Source organism: Pituophis catenifer, unplaced genomic scaffold (genome assembly GCF_029215685.1).
Source record: "Pituophis catenifer annectens isolate HBS135680 unplaced genomic scaffold, rPitCat1.0.hap2 SCAF_1, whole genome shotgun sequence".
Classification (NCBI taxonomy): Eukaryota; Metazoa; Chordata; class Lepidosauria; order Squamata; family Colubridae; genus Pituophis; species Pituophis catenifer.
The window spans coordinates 200,375,679-200,396,449 of NW_027256881.1; the positions used below are offsets into that span (position 1 = coordinate 200,375,679).

General features: G+C 38.1%; 1 protein-coding gene across 9 annotated transcripts in view; it reads right to left on the reverse strand.

Moving 5' to 3' along the window:
• The window catches only part of LOC139327210 (sodium channel protein type 2 subunit alpha), a 63,518-nt gene that overhangs the window by 33,234 nt on the left and 9,513 nt on the right, over nucleotides 1–20,771 (reverse strand). For 3 of the 9 annotated variants that reach the window (XM_070956938.1, XM_070956945.1, XM_070956943.1), the window contains exons 3-15: nucleotides 18,852–18,941; nucleotides 17,606–17,734; nucleotides 16,895–16,986; nucleotides 15,676–15,948; nucleotides 13,271–13,334; nucleotides 12,407–12,548; nucleotides 9,918–10,124; nucleotides 8,018–8,311; nucleotides 6,946–7,293; nucleotides 4,450–4,582; nucleotides 2,857–3,095; nucleotides 1,049–1,222; nucleotides 230–586 (exon numbers count right to left, since the gene is read on the reverse strand). In XM_070956938.1, the coding sequence (XP_070813039.1) occupies nucleotides 230–586; nucleotides 1,049–1,222; nucleotides 2,857–3,095; nucleotides 4,450–4,582; nucleotides 6,946–7,293; nucleotides 8,018–8,311; nucleotides 9,918–10,124; nucleotides 12,407–12,548; nucleotides 13,271–13,334; nucleotides 15,676–15,948; nucleotides 16,895–16,986; nucleotides 17,606–17,734; nucleotides 18,852–18,941 (2,542 nt within the window). Of the gene's footprint in view, nucleotides 1–229; nucleotides 587–1,048; nucleotides 1,223–2,856; nucleotides 3,096–4,449; nucleotides 4,583–5,333; nucleotides 5,339–6,945; nucleotides 7,294–8,017; nucleotides 8,312–9,917; nucleotides 10,125–12,406; nucleotides 12,549–13,270; nucleotides 13,335–15,675; nucleotides 15,949–16,894; nucleotides 16,987–17,085; nucleotides 17,178–17,605; nucleotides 17,735–18,851; nucleotides 18,942–20,771 lie in introns of all 9 variants that reach the window. The other 6 variants (XM_070956939.1, XM_070956946.1, XM_070956944.1 and 3 more) reach the window with 4 other exon arrangements.

Genomic DNA, 20,771 nt, shown 5'->3' on the forward strand with positions numbered 1-20,771 from the left:
ACTATTTTTGAAGGTTGAAATGGAAAGATTTTTTTACATGTACAGAAAGGCAGGGATATTTTATATGTATTTTGTATTTGCACAACCTTCTGACTAGAATAGAAAAGTTAAAAAAAAATACCAAAACTGTTTTAAATTTTAAATTTATGCCAATTGTTCAATGTCAATATTTAAAGAATCCAGCTGTAATGCTCTACTTGCCTTAAGTGGACATTTGTTTGATACGTACCACTAAATTACCAATCACCATGACCATCATGAAGACAGTAAGGCACATGGGTTGTCCAGCAACCTCCATACAATCCCACATAGTCTCTATCCATTCTCCACAAAGAACTCGAAAGACAATCAAGAAAGAATGAAAAAAATCATTCATGTGCCAGCGTGGGAGTTCACAGTCATTGGAAATCTTGCAGACACATTCCTTGTAGTTTTTGCCAAACAATTGCATTCCAACTACAGCAAAAATGAAGACAATGATAGCCAAAACCAAAGTCAAATTTCCCAAGGCACCGACTGAATTGCCAATAATCTTTATCAACATGTTTAATGTTGGCCAAGATTTTGCCAGTTTGAAAACTCGAAGCTGAAAAAATAAAAGCACACAGGCATCAGTATCAGTGTTAATTACTTTTGATTTTAATTACTTTTAATTCATAATAAAAAAGAGTTATCTGGTGCAGAAATTCTGCTCCTGAAAATGGACACTGGATTTAGAAATCCATGTGAGAGTTCGCCTGAATATGTAAAGTCAATATATACAGTATTGGTAGCTTTAAGTAATTGTGTTTGAGACTCAAGATGCGTACAAACCTATTTTGGAAAATATCTTATTGGTCTTAATAAATTTAATACCTAAGAAAATATTGATCAATATTTTATATTCTGCTGTTATATTCTTCATGCTATTAGCATGACTTAAAATATGACTTATTTTATTTTATTTTTGCATAACAGTCAGGTATCAGAATATGTATATTCACAATTTGATTACTCTGAATACATAATATGATCAAAATGTTACTTGAAACCTCCTATGGATATTTACCAATCTGAAGGATCTTAGAACTGATAATCCTTCCACATTTGCAAGACCCAACTCCATCAAACTCAGGCTGACTATGATGCCATCAAAAATATTCCAGCCTTCTTGGAAATAATAATAAGGATCCTTGGCAATTATTTTGAGAAACATTTCTGCTGTGAAGATGCCAGTAAACACCTACATACAAAAAAATATCATTTGTTGTCAGTCCTAAATAACAGTGAACAGTCTATTCATAAAAATGTTGTTGAGAAAGATAAAGGAAAATGTAAAAAAGTATCTCCAATTGAACAGTTTGCTATTTTGAGAAATGGAAACATGTATTTTGATATGAGCATACCACTATTTTTGTATATCCTTACCACTAGGCATAAGATTGTCTCACCCACTCCCTATTCATAAGGAAGCTATCCCACAAGTTTTTTTCCAGTGTTCTTCATCTAGTAGAAGACAGATCAGGATCTAGAGGTAAATCTCTATAATAAATTAGCTAAGATTTCTGATTGACTTTCCCTTCACTAGCAATAGCAACTAATAGAAAGGTCTATTGAAAAGTGGAAAATAATTGGGAATGAATATTTGTGCAAAGAGAACTTTTCAATTTAGTTCTGATATTCATCACAAATTCCTGGGTTAAATATATATAAAGTACTCAGATTTATTATGTACTTTATTCTTTTAACTATTTGCCTATGCCCCCGGAAATACGTAAGATCTCCGACCTCCGGGTGTTTCGCTGCGCACTGAAGATCCTGTTGTTCCGCCAGGCAGGGCTATCAACATAATAATTTTAAATTGGGGTATTTTAAATTTTTGGGGTTTTAAATTGGCCAAATCTATTTAATTATTTTAATTTTTAATTACTGTTGTGTCCTGTGTTTAAATTGGCTGTACACCGCCCTGAGTCCTTCGGGAGAAGGGCGGTATAGAAATAAAATAATAATAATAATAATAATAATAATAATAATAATAATAATAATAATAATAATAATTTTGCTTCTGAATTCTTTGCTGGAACTTCTAGATTCTGATCTCTGCCCTCCCACCAAAGACACCAATCATAAAGTATGTCCATTTCTTGTCTATTTTATATGGTTGTGCATCTCTAGAATTACTCACTACTTTTTCTTTTAAACGGGTTCCCTGCATTGAATATAGGCATGCAAAGCAAGGTCTTTACAATCAAGCTTCTTATGAAGAGGTGATTGTGAGCATTTATATTTCTAAAGAAGTTACAGTTTTATAACCCCAACTCACCACAATGTATTCAGTAATAAAAGAGTTAAAATCAAATTATGGGTTCACCTCCTTTACATTTTACCAACTGTAAAACTGGCAATAGAAAAACAATGTCTGTTTGTTTCTGTCTGTCTGGATGATTTACAATTAAAAAAATATGTTGCTTCATTAGTAGGGTTTCTTTCAGCATTTTGCCTCAAGACAGGCTTTCTGATAGGCAGCTAAATGCCCATAGGTTCTAGTATCTCTTATTCTGCAGTGTTCATCATTTGTCCTCCTGACTCCCCTGTAGCTGCTGGGAACAGCAGTGAAGAAAACATTTGACACCAATCCCTCTAGAAATTGCCAGATTTTGTAAGCAGCAGATCTCATGCCCTCCTTGCACTTCAGCTTCATATGTAGAATTCAAAATATTTCTAGTATTAAAATCAGTTGGATTTCAGTCATGGCATATTGATTTGAATGGAACCCTGAAGAATGATTTAAGCTAGATCTAAGCAGAGTCCAAAAATTCAGCAATCTCTCCAATAAATACAATTCTTTGCTCTCTTATGGGACTGCGGAAGACTTACCAAGTTTCCAACGGACAGTACATTATTAAACTGTTGAGTCATTGGGTAATGTTCCATTGCCATAAACAAGGTATTTAAAACAATGCAGATGGTAATAGCAAGGTCAACAAATGGATCCATCACAATCAAATTTACAATATGCTTTATTTTCAGCCAAGGAGTCCAGCAATCCCAGATTAAGCACATGTTAGCAAATTTGTACCAGCAGGGAGGGCACTTCTGCCTGGATTCCTCAAGTTCTAGAAAGAGTGAAAAGAAAGCATATAGAAAGAGAACATTCAAAAAGCTACCCAATTTATCCATTCAACACATACGTTAAGAACAGTGGTGAAATCCAAATTTTTTTACTATTGGTTTGGTGGCTGTGGCTTGGTGGCTGTGACAGGAGAAGGATACTGCAGAATCCCCATTCCCACCCCACTCCTGGGGGAAGGATATTGCAAAATCTCCATTCCCACCCCACTCTGGGGCCAGCCAGAGGTGGTATTTGCCAGTTCTCCGAACTGCTCAAAATGTCCGCTACCGGTTTTCCAGAACCTGTCAGAACCTGCTGGATTTCACCCCTGGTTAAGAAACCAGCACAACGGGGATTCTAGGAATAACTTCCCTCTGAAACAAAGGCTCATCTTATTTTGTTACAAATGGACAGAAAAATGCAAACAACTATTCTTTTCTAAACACTGATTGAAAGAAGAGGCATATTGGCAATATTTTTCTTTTGTGTGCAGTGGAGACAAAGGATCTTCCTCTGTCTTCCTCTCTGGTAGCCACATATCAATGACTTGCTTGACTATAATTTAGGGCTGGGCAAGTCTCCATAGAGATGCCCTGTTTTGACAAAATTCTGAGAAGAGAATCCATCCAAAGTTGCTTCATGAAACAGCTCCACATTATTTGTATTAGTGCATCAAAATGGCTGTGTTACTTCTATAAATTCCACAAGACAATTTTTCTACAGTTTCCTCCAGGACTCCTGCAACCTTCTCTGGCACTTTCAGAATATGAAAGAGGATTCTGTACATGGAAGTGTCAGAGAAGCTTCTGCATATCTGTGCTATATATATATCCTGACCCCTCTTCTAGTTTTTGCAAGTGCAGGATGAGGCAAAGAGGAGGAAGAGGTAAAAGATTACACTGAAGTGATGAGGCAACAGAAACCCCTCTTATCAAGGTAAATTGCATGCATCTTTGTTGAGACAAGACACATCATTTCTGGCAAAAGGCCAGAGTTTCAATTGGCATTTAGGAAACAGGACTACACACCGATCTGGAAATTCAGGTTTTTCCCTCTGAATTTTTTTTTTTTTTTTAATTTGATTTATATGCCGCCCTTCTCCAGAGACTCAGGGTGGCTTACAATGCGTTAAGCAATAGCCTTCATCCTTTTGTATATTTATACAAAGTCAGCTTATTGCCCCCACAAACTGGGTCCTCAATTTACCTATCTTAGAAAGGATGGAAGGCTGAGTCAACCTTGAGCCTTGGAGAGATTCGAACCAGCAGTAATTGCAGGCAGCTGTGTTAATAACAGGGTGCTTAGACCACTGTGCTATCAAGGCTCTTTTAGAAGCATTGTTTACATGGGATGCTTACCTTCCATTGTATTGGTAAGTATACTAGCTATACTCATTGCTCTTTGCCTTGCAGTAGGATCAGAGAGAAAATCCATTGACATGTGGTAGGAACTGGAGCGTCTTTTTCTTAGTTCTGTTTCTGTAGTGGTACCCTGAAAGTATAGGATTTATGAATTGGGAGAGTATGGTTATTTTTTGACTTGTAGAAATAGACTACGCATGAACAGAATACTAAAGGTGGCAATATTAAATTCTTTGATATATTTTCCGCATATAAAAAGTGAGTCAGAGAGATAATTTGGTTTGAACAATCATTTCTATTTTCAAGCTTAGTGCATCTTGGCTCAATCCTTGTTTGCAAAAGTTTCCCCAGAAGTAGTTACTGAAAATATTAACTCTCTGTAGCCATCTGTCATCTGGATTTCTGCAGCTCAAATATTCCTAATTAAGGAAGCAATCAATTTAAAGATGCCTTAAGGATTAATCCAAGGACTTTAAGGGTTTAGTTAATTATATTTGCATACAAATAAAGTTACATCAACTTCAATTTATAATGCTCAAATTTATTGTGAGCTAGGCTTATAATTTCCCCGTTTTCATTTCTCCATCCTATATGAAAATGAGGAAAGCCTTTTTAAGAACCGAGAAACAAGAGTCTGGTATGAAGCTCATTGGGCAGCATCATTATCCCTTCTAGCAACTGTCGCTAATGACTAAAGCTACTATGGGGTAGATCTACTTTGTATAAATCTGCACAATCTGGACATGGCAGCAAAGGGTTCCTTTTCTGTATTTTTGCTGCCATTTAGTGGCCATTTGAATTTGTACAGTCTGGATTTTCACTTTTTTTTTAATCAGAAACTGTTGGAATCATATTATATGAGGAAGCAGCATTGCTCTGACACTGCCTTGAGTTAAATACAGTATTGTCAGCCTAATTTTCTGTCTTTAGCAACATTTTTTTAAAAAATGAGAACATTCCCATCAGAACAGTGCATCATCATCAACAGTGTTGTTCTTCTGGACTAAAAAGAAAGATGGCTACTGACTGGTATCCTTTAGGGAGAAATACTGAATCTCTTAATCTCACTTCAAGAGAGTTCTAGTTCTCCATTGCCCTTTAATGTTAATGTTTCTTTGATTTAGTTACATGACAAACTGCTGAAGCACTGCTCATGTTAACACAGTGTTCCAAGTTGTGCTTACAGCCATTGAAAAATTAAACAGGAACACAATGAAACAAAATTCCTTTATTTAAACTACATTTTTTCAATCTCCTAAGTTTATATGCCCAGTCAGATGGCCACATTAAGGAATTAACCACTGGCCTCTGAGTTGCCAGAAAAGTTATGCCTGCATAAAATTTGCTGTCTCAATTGTCAAGCTCTATTTTGCCAAAGTAATATGACTGGGTGATAAATGTTGCTCTTACTGTTCTGATGAAAGGTAGATTTAGGAAAGCAATTGGTCAATTTCCCTAGCTTCATTTCCCATCCTACCAAACACTGCTTTCCAGTACGGAAGCTATCAGCAACCATTCCCCCTAAAGTGGAGCAGGGCAGGATCAAGCAGGGGCCTGGAATAGGACACTGAGCCACCAATCAAATTGCCTAATAGTTTGCACCTGCTCTGCATTTGGCTTTGTCAATTGGGCTATTTCTGAATGTGAATCCAGCAGTCTTCTGAAAGAGCATTAAATCCTGAGTGTAGGATGAACTTGGAAGCAGAGATTGATAACAATTTCCAGGTCAACTAGAGCTGCAAGAAAATAGCAGTAATGACAAGTTAAGTCCTGTCCTAAGAGATGGCAACACCTAGAATGAAAGAGATGGAATGAAATAGGCAAATGGTATTCCTTTCCCCCAAAATAATAGAAACAGTGGAAGTAGTATGTCCAGACAAAACCTCATTGGCAGAAGCAGAAAACCTATAACCACCCAGTGATGACAGGACACAGCTGGAACAACCTGGGATGATATGACTCTTTTTCCAAAAGCTGAAAGGAAATACTCTTAATTCGCCCTATGATCAAGGATATTTCTTATCCCTTAATAAGGATATTTCTTATTATAGGAAAGCTCTGAAATTTAGCTTAACAGGATATGCTCCTGCATTCTTCTGAAAGCCTACTTTGAGGTGCTTTTTTAAAATTTATTCTAATTTACAAGCTACTATAGTAGCCAAGTGCATTTCTAGTTTAAACTGCTATGATGCCAAAGTGCACGTAGATCTGAATTTAAGTTTCAAATCAATGCTGTTTTGTCCATTGCAGAAATCTACCACCAACCCTTTTGGGATTTCTGACCCCTTGTTTTACTGTTTTGTGGGCTTGGGGGAATTTAACAGACCAAATGAATGCTTAAGCATTGTAGGTGCGTAAAGAACCCATTCCATCTCTTAAAATTCCCGAAAGCAATTCCCTGTCAAAATTGGTCTCCCAACTTTCTTCACATGTTAGGCAAAGTTTGGTACAGTCCCTGAGCCAATGATAGTTGCTATTCTGATATCTCATTACCTCAGGAAGAAGCTGCCCAGTGGGTGACATAAGAGGAGGAGGCCCGCCAACTAAGGAAACCACCCCATTGCAGTCCACAGTGCTGTGCATCTTCCCATTTGCTGGAAGGATAGACATCACCCTAGATGATCGGCTGGCCTGACTGATGGTACTGTTGCGACGCTCACTGTGCCGGTGAGGAACAAAGAGGGAATCTCTCCTACTCTCGTTGTCTTCAAAAGTGCTGTGCTCATCATCAGCAAAATCATTCTCTGATCCAAGATCCTTTGCTCGGCCTCTGAAGCTGAAGAGACTCGTTTTGCTGCTACGCCTGGGAGAAAACAGCGATCCGCGGATGCTCAGCAAAGACTGTAACGGAATGCAAGATCAGAAACATCCATAAACAGATTGAAAGGTGATGGGAAAATCAAAGATCCTTCTTAAGTATAAGGAAACAAATGAACACAGACGTTTTTGGATCTCTCAAGAGTACAGGAACAACCTCCATTATTATTATTATTTAAAATATTAAATAAATATTTATTAAATAATTTCTAAATTAGTGCCACTATTGCTTTTGGCTTTACATTCTATATGTAATAAATCATAAAGGGTCCTTCTTTGAGGGAGATGGGCAGTTCAGAAATGTGAAAAATAAATTAGTAAAACATGACTTATCCCTCCTTGCACCATCTTGGCATTTGTTTTATTGTGCAAACCAAAGGTTGGTATTTTGTGGGAACAGCCAAGCCCCCCACCCCCTTTTAAGAGGCCACTGGTCATTCCTGGAGCTCTCTAGCATTCATTGTTCCTTCTCTTTGCAGCTGCTGACTTGCTATTCTCTTCTTCGAACCAAGCAGGAAAGAAGACTAGAGGAACATGAACAACAATGGCAAAAATTGCCAAGAGATTGAGGCCTATTCTTCTCATTTAAGGTGTACCTCAAATAATTGCTTTACAATTTACTCAGTAAGTTTTTCCTTGAGGCTTACACAGAAATTGATATAAAACATAGAAATGAATTCTAATTCTGCACAATTACATACCAAAAAGTAACCAACTAAGACGACTCATGAGAGTTGTTGGTCCATACCTGGTGTGGGGAAGAAAATCTTTTTTCATAGGTTAATCTGTTCCCTTCAATAGAGAATCGAAAGCCTTTTCTGCGGATGCTGTCCTCTGATTCTGATTTGTGAAATTCATCCTCATCTTTTTCATCTCCTTCAGACTGTTCTCTCTGTTTTCTCTTTTTCCGCCTGTTCTTCCTCTCCTTAGCACTCTTGGAACTCAACTTTGATGTTGCTGAAGAACTCTCTGAGAATCCACCTACACCACCAACTTCACTAAATTCTCTTGATTCACCTGCTGCTGCGGCTAAAGCTGCTGCCTGAAAGTTAAGTACATTTAAGATACATCATACCAATATGTTAATTGATAGGGGGCTTTTTATATAAAACAGGTGACTTTGATGCTCATTATAGTAAGCTCACATTTCAAGGAAAAAGGAACTTGCCAAATAACACGGCAAGTTTAAATGAATATGAAGCATACCTTGATCTCATTAAATTTACCTCAGTATGTCAGGCTCAATCTTTTTCCAGCAAGCGCACTGCTCTGAACCTCATGAGATCTATAATTTAGAAAGCCTTATGGCAATCTTGAAATGGCAGTCTTTGCTTTCATCCACTACCTCTCAATTGTGTAAAAAGAGAGGTAGTTATTCAGTTTACTGTATAGCCTTTGCTATAGTGAGAAGTACAGTACTGAGCACAAAGATCAAGCAACAAAAAGGGTTAAAGAATTGGGAAATCACTAAAAATGCAGCCTTCCTGGGCAAAGAGGTCAATAAAAAGCATGGGTAAATAATTTTTGGCTGAGGGGATGCATGCAATTGTCTTGCTCCAAGATTTCTGTGTATTCCAGCTTCCTCCCTAGTTGTAGCTAAATTTCATTAACTATGTTAAATTTAAACAACATGGTTTAAAGACTAGTAAGAGGCAGAGGATAAAGGCCTGTATGTAAGGATGGGGGGAGGGGGGGATAGGATGCAATTACTCTGGGCATGACTATTAATTGTTTGGATTATTGCCACCTCTCTTGCCCCACTAATATGCTATCCTCAATTAAAAAAAATAACTCACGGACAGGACATTTTCCTTTTATTGATGGTCAAAGCAGCCTTATTAAAAACATAAGTTTCAGCCATAAAAGGGAAGGAAAGGAATACTGGGAGGGAGGAAGATGGACATCTCCTTGACTCTTTCATAAGGTAGCATCAAAAAGAAAGTATCTTGTCCACTTCTTTATAGCAAATAGGACTCACTGATTCCTTTTTAGTAGACAGGTCAAAATGAAACAAAATCTTATTAGGTTTTTTAATGGTATATGGAAGATATATATTTAATATCTAAATACCTTAACTATATTTTATTTCTGATGGAGAGATATTTAATTCATTCTGAAACTGTAGGAAGAACAGAATTTTATTTAGCACTATTAGTTGAAATTTTGCCTCAAGACAGAAATGCCTTTTTTTTTTAAAAAAAAATAATGGATTGAACAGTGGCAAAAAATGACAAAAGGAGTAGGCAGCAGTGATATTTAGGATCCAATGCTTCCTTTTTTTGTTTTTTTAGGAGAACAATTTTTGAGGACAAGGAGTTTTAATTTTTTATAGGTACATTTCTATTGGAGACTTAATGCACCAAGTTTTTAGTTTCCTGTCCTCAAATGGTTCAATATTGCGGGACACAAAAGAAGGAAGACATGTGGTAATTTTCTTCCTACTCCAATGGTCATCAGTATGTATGTTTGAATATATATATACTCATGCCCACTAGATGTTGCCAACTTGAAATGTTCTAGTACCCCATGACCCTGGAGTCAACCAGCTGGAAGTCACAAAATTTGATATAGTAAACCCATGACTTTACATATCATCTTTTGTAAACACAGGGCAAAACATAAAAGTTGTGTTCCACTCATTAAGTAACCTGAGCCTCTTCTTGCTGTTTTTTCAGCTGTTCCAGCATCTGCTGGAACTCTGCCTCTTTCTGCTCAGCTTCTTCCATGGTAGCTTGATTCTGCTCTTCATAAGCCATGGCAACAACAGCCAGGATCAAGTTGATCAGGTAGAAAGAACCCAAGAAAATCACCAGGACAAAAAAGATCATGTATGTTTTGCCAGCAGCACGTAGAGTCTATAAAAGAAAATAAAGAATAAATAATTTTAAAACAGTTCTCCAAAATATATTAGCCTCCTTTTTTCTTATAGTCTAGGGATTGAACATAAGACAAACACTGTTCTAATCTTATGACATGGTGTGACTTTACTGAGTACGTGTGTAAGTTTATGTCCAAGGTTGCATGTTAATCTACAAATAAACCTACAGTTGCTGTAACTATCATAGATAAGACACATTTGGGCTACTGAGCTAGTACAGATGGGACTCACCTCCCTTCATCACTGAGACAGTGGTACTTCCGCTATCTTAAACATAAAGAAGAGATTAAGGAAAACTGGGACATTCCACTTCAGGCTTTTCCAATTCTGTCAACACGCACAATAAGACAGCAGGGAAGAATGTATGGCCCTATAGGCATTACTTAATTCCAACTCTTACCATCAGTAGCTAGGGTGACCAATGATGGGAACAATAAAAATTGAAGTTCAGTAATATCTGGAATGGAAGTATAGATTACCAACCTTTGCTTCACTTAGCTGCGTTTCAAGCTAACATCAAAAATTACTGGCTAGGGACCAAATTAGGAAAGGTGTGTTAAGGTTAACTTGCTTAAACTTATAACCAAGTTGCTAAGCCACAATGAAGATTAACACTAACCAAATTTAGCATGTCACTCAAGCAAATGCATTTGCTACCTGATCCTGCCAAGGATGTTGCATATATACAGCCCATCTGTTATTTCTGTACTTGTGCAATATTATGGTTGCTTCTAATGTACCCATTTGGCATTTTACTGACTACACTGAACAGTATGGTGAGTTGGAGCATAGGCAATACACTGAAAAGTACCAGCAAATCTTTGTTTTGTAGAGAGCAATGGGATGCTGGTCAATGTTCTCTATTTCACTTCCTCTTACTCACTTAAGAGCTTTTCTTCCCATTTCATTTAAAAAAGCTATCCATAAGATGCTGTCTGAAGATTATGGAGTTCATCTGGAAGATGTTTAACTGGGCCAAGAATACTATCTTACCCCTTCACTTTTATTTGATTTGTGAAATGAATTCTTTATAGGGCCAATGTAGGAATAGATGACATGGTGTCCTGCAGATAGTCAAGTTACCTTGCTCTTATGAGAGCTATAAGAATTATGAAAACTATTAGAACTTATGAGAACATTTGAAGTTTTCAAGTTGCTGACCCTGAAAGTAATGTTTATCTTTTGTCTATTTACCAACAGTAAATATAACAATGCATTATAACATGATCCACTGAGCATATGCAAAACACTGTGTCTGGGCGTTTTATATCTTCAGGGCTATAGGGAAGGCTCCCACAATCCAGTAATAGCTCCTGGTATCAGGGAAGGGATTGCAACACTCTATGACATTTCCTTGGTATCTCCTGGTAAGGAGAATCCCTATCTCAGCAATCTTTATGGCTATAAGGGTTAATAACATGAAGGAGTCTAATACAGTTCCATGAGCCATGGTGGCGCAGGGTTAGAGTGCAATACTGCAGGCTATTTCTGCTGACTGCCGGTTGCCTGAGTCAACTCTCACCAGGCTCAAGGTTGACTCAGCCTTCCATCCTTCCGAGGTGGGTAAAATGAGAACCCATTGGGGGCAATATACTGACTCTGTAAACCGCTTAGAGAGGGCTGTAAAGCATTGTGAAGCGGTATATAAGTCTAAGTGCTATTGCTATTCCTTTGAGAAAGGAAGTTGGAATGGTTCTCTGTTGCCCAAGAGCTCCAATGTTCATGCCAAAATGGTTACCAAAATTGGATACCAGTGATGCAAAAAGTGCTGGCTGCATGTAGCCTATCATTATTCCTTTTCTGACCAGCAACTCACTCACAGAGGATAGGGTACTTGTTTACATTGTGGAGAATTTGGACATCAAAAGGGAAAAATGCCTCAAGATTACAGACCTCTATTTGTCTCCCATACTCTGCAACCTCTCAAAATGATAACCTATTTTGTCCCACCTAATAGGTAGAGTCCCACCTATTTTGGAACGCAGGCCTCAGTATGCCAAGTATAGCCTAGACTGGCTCTCATGTGATGAAAATTAAGACCTTGTTGTATACATTTAACTTTCAATGAAATAAGGAGACTCTGAAGTTCTTTATTTGAGCATTTGAGTATACAACTGTTATGCTTCAGATACAGTTCATCATGGCATAACAGTTGTAAACTTTTCTTTGCAATTCATTCAGATGCTCATATTAAAATGCTGCTTTACACAGTCAGCCTCGATGCTACTACTGGTACTTCCTGCTTACAAAGACCCTCACCAGTTGGTAAAGATTTTCCCAGTAGTCCTGAGTCATCAGCCGAAAGAGTGACAAGAAGGCCCAGCTGAAGGTATCAAAACTTGTATAGCCATAGTTGGGGTTTCTACCAGCTTTTACACACATATATCCTTCTGGACATTGACTAGAAAAAGGAAAAAATTGCCATTTTTAAAGATTATCCTAATCAATGTATGCTTTACTACAGACTGAGGCTTGATCAAGCAGCCTGTCAATTTTCAATAGAATGAAAATTATACTCACTTGTAAATATATTATGAAATCATCCAAGAATACCAATTACCACACAAAGACTGACCACAATTTGATGCCCCTCCAAAATGATGGCTTTTAATTTGGCAATGTGGGATGAAGGATTAAACCAGTTAAAATGCAAAACATTGGAAGGCACCAAGTTGAGAAAGGCTGGCCTGTTTTTATTATTAACTAGGGAAAATTATTGATTGGATAAGCTACATCCTTAAGGCAGTATCATAAGATGCAGCCCTACCAGATCAATATATCTTTAAATAACAGTTCAAGACCAGAAACAAAGAAAGAGGCTTATTTTGACTTTAGAAATGTTTCCAACTTCAAAATAAATAAAGTTAGACTGATAAAGAGAAGTGGAGAAATGTTCCTAGCTCCTTCCATCTCCAATATTTACGGTTTAAAGTTAGCTGCAAATATTTAAGCAGCAAACATCTGCCCCACCCCCATATTATCAAATTTGAAACATTTCAGATAGTAAAAAAAAAAGTTAAACTGTTTACCCTTAACTATTGCAGCAGCATTTCAGCAGCAATTTCCAAATAAATAATTTATTATATAAATAACAAATATATATATAATAGATTATCCTCTTACCCTGCATCTGAACCATTGCCACACAGCAAAGCATCATTTTGTCCTTCCAAGAAGTAAAAATGACCTATTTGGAAAGAGAATTGGCTATATTTACTTACACTAAAAGTCACTGTTAGCACAAATAAGCTACTGGTAAACAGACTTGTGGAATCCTAAAGACTAACGAATATATTACAACAATGTTATAGGAGAAATACTGTGCAAGTTTATGGTAGTTAAAAAACAGAGTCTGGCAGCACTATTTCAAGCTAACACATTTTATTAAAAGGCACAAGCTTTTCTGAGCTACAACTCTCTTCTTCGTGAGATGTGTAGGGTGATTAAACTGATGTAAGATTGGAATAAGCATGAAGTAAGGAAGAGGAAAAGAGTGGTTATACAGATGCAATATATGAAACAGATTACAGTTAAGAATTGTAATGTGTTAAACACTCATTTGTTTGTAAAGATTTTGTGCAACAGCCTGACATACGGGGAGTTCAGCAGCCTCTCATTTTATGAAGAATCATTTCTTTGCTCCAAAATAGCAACCTTGAGATCGGTAATCAATATCCTGGAAGTTTAAAATGCTCTGATATTACTTTCTCCTTGTTTTGAGTCCTGTTGTCAAACCTGTGTCCATTAATTTTTTGGTGCATAAAGTCTGATCTGTTTGTTCAATGTAGCACCCAGAGGGACATTGCTCTCCCACTAATACGGTAGATGCTACAACTGTTAGCAATGTCTAAAATGGTCACACCGGAGACCTTTTGATTTTTGCATCTGCTGGACTTGGTGTCCATCTACATGTCAGAACAAATCTGTAAATCTTTAGATATTTTTCAATTGCATCTAATTATGGCAATTTTTTTTCCCTGGCAACCTTCCTCCCTTCCCCCGTATATGATGTTGCCTTCAAGACATTACTATCCAATGAGTGCTTGCAATATATCATCTTTAGCTGTATAAATGTTTTCCTGTATTCTGATGTCATCTAAGGATAACCTTAAAATGTACAAAAACCATTAGGCTTTGCCACCATTAATTTCCAGGGAAATGAACAGACTGGAAGTGGCCTCCCACATGCCCTCCTCATCCTCATATCAAAGTGGCCTACTCATTATTTGTTGAGGAGAAAGCAAGCTCAGTGCTAGACTGTCACAGAGGCCAGCTAAAGACAGATCAAATTTGTTTTCATCATTGGAAAAATGGAATAAGCCCTCATCTGAAGAAACATCCTGGGTCCTAAGGGAGGCCGGTGACCTTCAATTGGCTCATTGAAGGATGTCTTCCTCACCCCGCATCTCCAATCTCAACATTTCGCTTTTGGCTGGATGTCAGAGTGAGTAGAATTTTTCTAGCAATTAGGTTTTTCCCCTTGGAGACAGTGGTTTCCCAACTCACATGCTTTCTTCCCATTTTGGGAGGAAGATCCAAGTGACTGGGAGCAGAAGCAAGAGAAGCACAATAGCCATGGTGGCAGGAATATCATGCTGGCATTATTTTTTGCTGATTGAACAATGGCTAGATAGTATTTCAGCAAAATCAGCAAAAAGGAAAAGCCTTTTAAAGGCTCCCAAGTCACACAGTTTTGGTGTACTAAACTGATATGGCAATCTTTCTGGAACGTGTCACTATTTTTTTAAAAAAAATGTCACCCACAATATAAGATGGTACAAAATGCAATTTGTCACAATTTAAGCCACAATTTAACATATTTTCTTAATGTTTATACTAGTACAAGTAGTCCTCAACTTAGAACAGGTCATTTAGTGACTGCTTGAAGTTACAACGGCACTGAAAAAAGTGACTTGTGACCGTTTTCACACGTATGACGGTTGCAGCATCTCCATGGTGACATGATCAAAATTCAGACGCTTGGCAACTGACTCATATTTATGATGGTTGCAGTGTTATAGGGTCATATGATTACCTTTTGCAGCTTTCTGAGAAGCCATGGAGCCAAGCAATGGAGACAAGACAAGCAATGGAGAAGCCAGATTTACTTAACTATTTACTAACTTAACAATTGCAGTGATTCACCTAACAAGTATGCCAAGAAAGGTCATAAAATGGGACAGAATTCATTTAACAAATGTCTCGCTTAGCAACAGAAATTTTGAGCTCAATTGTGGTCATAAGTCAAGGACTACTTGTAGTAGAAAAGAGCAAAACCAATATTCCTTGGGTTGGAAACAGAATGAACTAGCAAACCAACTATAGCATTTGCTTACAATGCACCATTTCTGCTAAAGAAAACTTTTGGAAGAAAGGTTAAAACATAAAGAATATGTAAGTTTGAAGGTTTGGTTTTAACATTCTATGTTTTAACTAAGATGTAACTCTAAGCTGCCCAGCATTACCCTATGGTAAGATGGGCGGCCAATAAATTTTATAAATAAATAAAATAAATCACTAGTTCTTACTGTCATCACTGACATAATCTTCCCAGTTAAAAGTGGTCACTGTCGTATTTACAAAGGTACCATTTTCTCCCATTGTGCTATTGAAATAGGAAGTGATGTTTATTTCAAAAGTAGAATTGTCCGGTGGCCAAATCAGGCATTTATGCCTCAAGTTCCCCATGAAAAGTTGGAGCCCTATTAGTGCAAATACACTCAGACAAAACACGGTCAAGATCATGACATCTGAGAGCTTCTTCACAGATTGAATGAGGGCCCCTACAATTGTCTTCAGGCCTGCAAGCCAAGAAAAAAAAAAAGAAAGCAGTTTTGATATAGTGTTCAAGACTTCTTAATGTATTGATTCAAATAATTTTTCATGCAGTATGGCAATGAAATGAATTGTCTTTGTGACAGTTTCATGAAAAGCCTGATTGCCTATGAACATGAATGAGAAGCTGTTAAATATATGCTGATCTCAAATTTTATATACAAGTAAAATAGATCTATATTTATAGATAAATATACATTGTACATAATCAGAGGAACACTTGGCCTAAGCAAAAAATATGATTTTGCTATCCATGCTATATCTCTGTGGAAAGCACATTATTTTCACTTGCTGTGTCTCTTGCCCAAACCATTATTGTGAGATCACTTTGTAAAGTATTCAACAATGTGCCTCAGTTTATGTTTATTAATAAGTGTATATGATTTAAGCTATTTGAATGATACTGGATTAGATCTTATGGTATAAAACAGGGGATGGTTTGGAAAAGACAGACAACTTCTAGGAAATCCCCATGCATGGCCCATGCTATATTTCGTGTTCTGCATATTTAACACATTGCATTTTTTAAAAAGCATATAAACAACAGATTGCAAATTTGTCTGAAGTGCCTGCAAAAAATGATAAAATTTGCATCAACATGAAAGCCTCACTATATTGGCCTTTAATTTAAAAGTGGAAAGCTTGATGTCATAAGATGCAAATTGTATAGCCACCTACTGCAAATGTCTCATGCAAGAATGTGTTAAACACAAAGGCTGGACCGGAAACAAAACTTAAGCTGTAATATTTAAAAAGCAAAGAATCACATTAGACTGAAAGCAATGTTTTCGATTCTTGCTTTTTATTTTTGCTTCTACTGTGCAGTGAGCAACATGGCTTATGCTTAAAAAGGTGATTTCATCTTCCATGGATTTCTAAAAAGTCAGCCTCTGGGTTTAACCTAGCTCTCACCTGGAATGACTGATATTGTTTTCAATGCCCGGAGAACTCTGAATGTTCTCAACGCTGAGACATTGCCCAGGTCCACAAACTCTGTCACATATCTGTAATAGGGGAGTTCACACACAAACACAATGACAGCACACAAAAAACAGCTGGAAATACCAGGGTCCTGGCACTTCATCAAGCCACTCACTTCTTACCTGGGATTACAGAAATAGTTTTCAAAGCTCTCAATACTCTGAAAGTTCGAAGAGCTGAAACATTGCCTAGGTTTACAAATTCTGTTACATACCTGTAGAATTAAACCACAGTTATTCAGAATTGAGGCAGAGCTTAGGCTACTTGCTGGGGGGGTCTTTAATTAACACCTTGTCTCTCTTTGCTGCAATTGCCTTGTATTTACTAATATGCTTTCCTGACCTTCAAATTAAATAAGTCAATGAACAAATCACATTGTTTTTTATTAGTGAAAATTAATTTGGGAATTTGAGAAGAGTATTAATTTATTGTAAACAAGTGGCCAAACACACTACTTTGCCTCTATAGCCCAGACTATTTCTGACATGCTAAAAAAATAAATAACATGAATAAGCAAGATTAGATTTATTGTTATAGAAACCTTTCAAAATACTTTTCTTTCTTGAATAAACTTTTCTCCTGAGACCATTCCCTATTAAATTCTTCAAAAGATAAATAATCAGAACACAATGAAACACTTACGCGAATGTTATAACTGTGAAATCCAACCAATTCCAGGGATCCCGGAGGAACGTGAAATCTTCTAAACAGAAGCCCCTTGCAAGAATTTTTATTAGTGATTCAAAGGTATAAATTCCAGTGAACGTGTATCTGAGGAAAATTTCATCACAAGAATTAAAGGAAACAATTGTTAATTATAGCAATTATATATACAATACTTTCAAAGGTACCAATAAAAAATTAAAATGGAGAAAATGCCAGAAATTTAAAATAGCAAATGATTCTGTTCCGGGGAATAAAAAAATGACCTGGTGATAATTCAAAAGGACAAAAAGCAGATGGGAGCAACACTTCCATTTTATGTTACATTTCACAGGTGAAGTTTTTGGAGGTACACTGAACCAGAAGGAAGCTGTGAGGAATTAAAATCCAATATGCAAGGATATATATAAAAGCTATAGGCAAGTAAATATAAGCTTGCAGATTATAGAAAATACATATATCTCCACTGGTGAGAATCATGCCAATGGAAGTACTTGAAATGAAGGTAGTGCATTGTAACTCACTGTATAGAACAGGGGTGTCAAATTGGCGGGCCATGGGTCGGATGCATCGCGCATAGGTCACACCCACCCCAGCTCCGTGAAGGGAAAAAACATCACAAAACGTCACATGACGCTACATGACATGGCGAGTTTGACACCCATAGTATAGAACAGGGGTGTCAAACTCAAGGCCCGGGGACCGGATCCGGCCCACAGGGTACTTAGATCTGGCCCATGAGCCACCCTGGAAACAACGAACGACCGGCCTGCAATGCTCTGCCAGTGAAAACGGAGCTCAGGAGGGCCGCATGTGGCCCTCCCCAGCTCTGTTTTCGATGGCAGGAGGCCGTAGCAGCTGAAAATGGAGCTCAGAAGCTCATCAAGTGATGTCGAGCTGGCCACACCTACCCTGGCCACTCCCATTCTAGCCCCCAAGGTCAAACACAACCCTGATGCAGCCCTCAATGAAATCGAGTTTGACACCCCTGGTATAGAACATTGGTTTTGGTTTCAGGCCCAGTTTACATCACATTTTCCATGCACAACCTTAATGGGCACTAAATACTGTAATCCAGGACAGTTTGCATAATTTGTAAAAAACAATGTTATGAAACTCATTATTGAAGTTTGCTTGCCATTAGAATAAGTCACTTGATTACTGCATATAAAAACATCGTTTCTGGCTTTGTTAAAATGTTGCATGGAAATAAAGTTTGACTTACTCTACATTCTTCGTCCATTCTGGAGGATTACTCATGGTCATAAATACACAGTTGGTTAAAATAGTGCACATAATAAGCATGCTGAATAATGTATTAATAGTTAAGGAAAACATAGTGGAAAACACTTCTTGAAAATTATCACATCAACAATGTATTTTGGCTTATTTCCAGAATCAGTAACCTTTTCTATATTTAGATAATACGCAAAGAGAATTTCCAAAGTTTTCTACACTGCTTCAGTTTTTTTTTAAAGTAAACATTTAAATATACTGAAATAAAAAACAATAATAATAGTAATATGGATTTTTACAGAAGTGAAAGATGGAAACAAGTTCTTACCTCTTTATTAAAAGTAAAATCAGGTAGTTGCAGCAAGAAGTTGGTGGCCAGTATAACACCAGAATGCAAATAAGTTGACCAAGCCACAAACAAAAAGGACAGGCAACCAGGGAAGAACATTTTGACATAGAGGAAAAATAGTATTCAGCTCACTGGATTTTTATAGAGCTAACCTATGCTCATTGATTAGTGAGCACTAATAATTCTGAACCACTAATGTTTCAAGGCTCAAATATAGTCTGATATTTTATACTTTCCAAAGCCCCACCCCTTTAAGGTAGTTGTTAAGTCCTCGCACTTACGACACGAGGCTCTGATTGGCTAAGACGCATGGACTTGCCAGCGGGAGAATCCTGTCCTCCTATTGGTCATATAGTTTGACAGCTGCGGTATAAACAGCTGTCAAACCCTTAGTTGTTTGCACCCTAGAGCGGCTTGTCGTTTTAAAAATACCATCTGCCATAGATGCGGAAAGAAGGGGCGCTTAGCACGCGTTTGCCAGGCAAACCTACAACCCACTCAGTCAAACACCTCAGGAAGACCATTCCAAAAGACCATGAAGCTGAGCGGTGATTGTTTCACAATTTTGAGAGGTAACAACCTCCCTGCACTGTCTGCCCGCTGAGCCAAAACCGGCTCCGACAGTAAACTCTACATGACGGTGACTATGACTAAGGGGCCCCCTGCAGAATGGAGGTCGATACGGGATCATCAAAATCCCCGATCTCTTGGGACACTCTGAAGAAGATGGCACCACAAATGACAAAAAGAATGCTTCAGGTGTGCCAGGTGCACCTTAGAGACTACCAGGGAAATGACATCCCCTGGGTGACATCCAGGGAAATGACATCCCCTGGGTCGCACCAAGCTCCTGGTTGAGCACAAAAACTTCACCGGCAATCTACCACTGATAATCGTGAAAGACCCTCTGCCCAGCCTGCTGGGGCTTGACTGGTTTGGCGCCCTGGGCCTTGGCATAACTGGCATACACTCAACCACTCACGACAATTTCGAAGACGTCATGGCTGAATTTGCTGACGTATTCAACGACGAATTGGGTAAATATAAGGGGTCACCCATCTCCTTCAATTTAGATCCTCAGATAGCCCCATTAGGCTGAAACCGAGAAGGGTGCCTTTTGCACTCAGGCCACTAGTTGAAAAAGAACTAGACAAGCTCATAGCGCAGGGCATACTAGAGGCTACTGATCACGCCCCCTGGGAGACCCCCATAGTCATACCCATCAAGCCAGATGGGTCAATCCACATCTGCGCGGATTATAAGTGTACCGTAAATAGGGCGCTCCAGGCCAATCCATACCCAGTGCCTGTGGTGCAACATCTGTTGCACTCTATTGGCAAGGGCTCCATTTTTGCCAAACTGGATATGGCGCAAGTTTACCAGCAGCTCCCGGTAGATGATGCCACCGCGACAGCCCAGACCATCGTGACCCACCGGGGAGCGTTTAAATGTCGCCGCCTCCAGTTTGGCATAAGTGTTGCCCTGGGCATCTTCCAAGGGCTTATGGAACGACTACTGCAAGGACTGCAGGGAGTCGTTCCATATTTTGATGATGTCCTC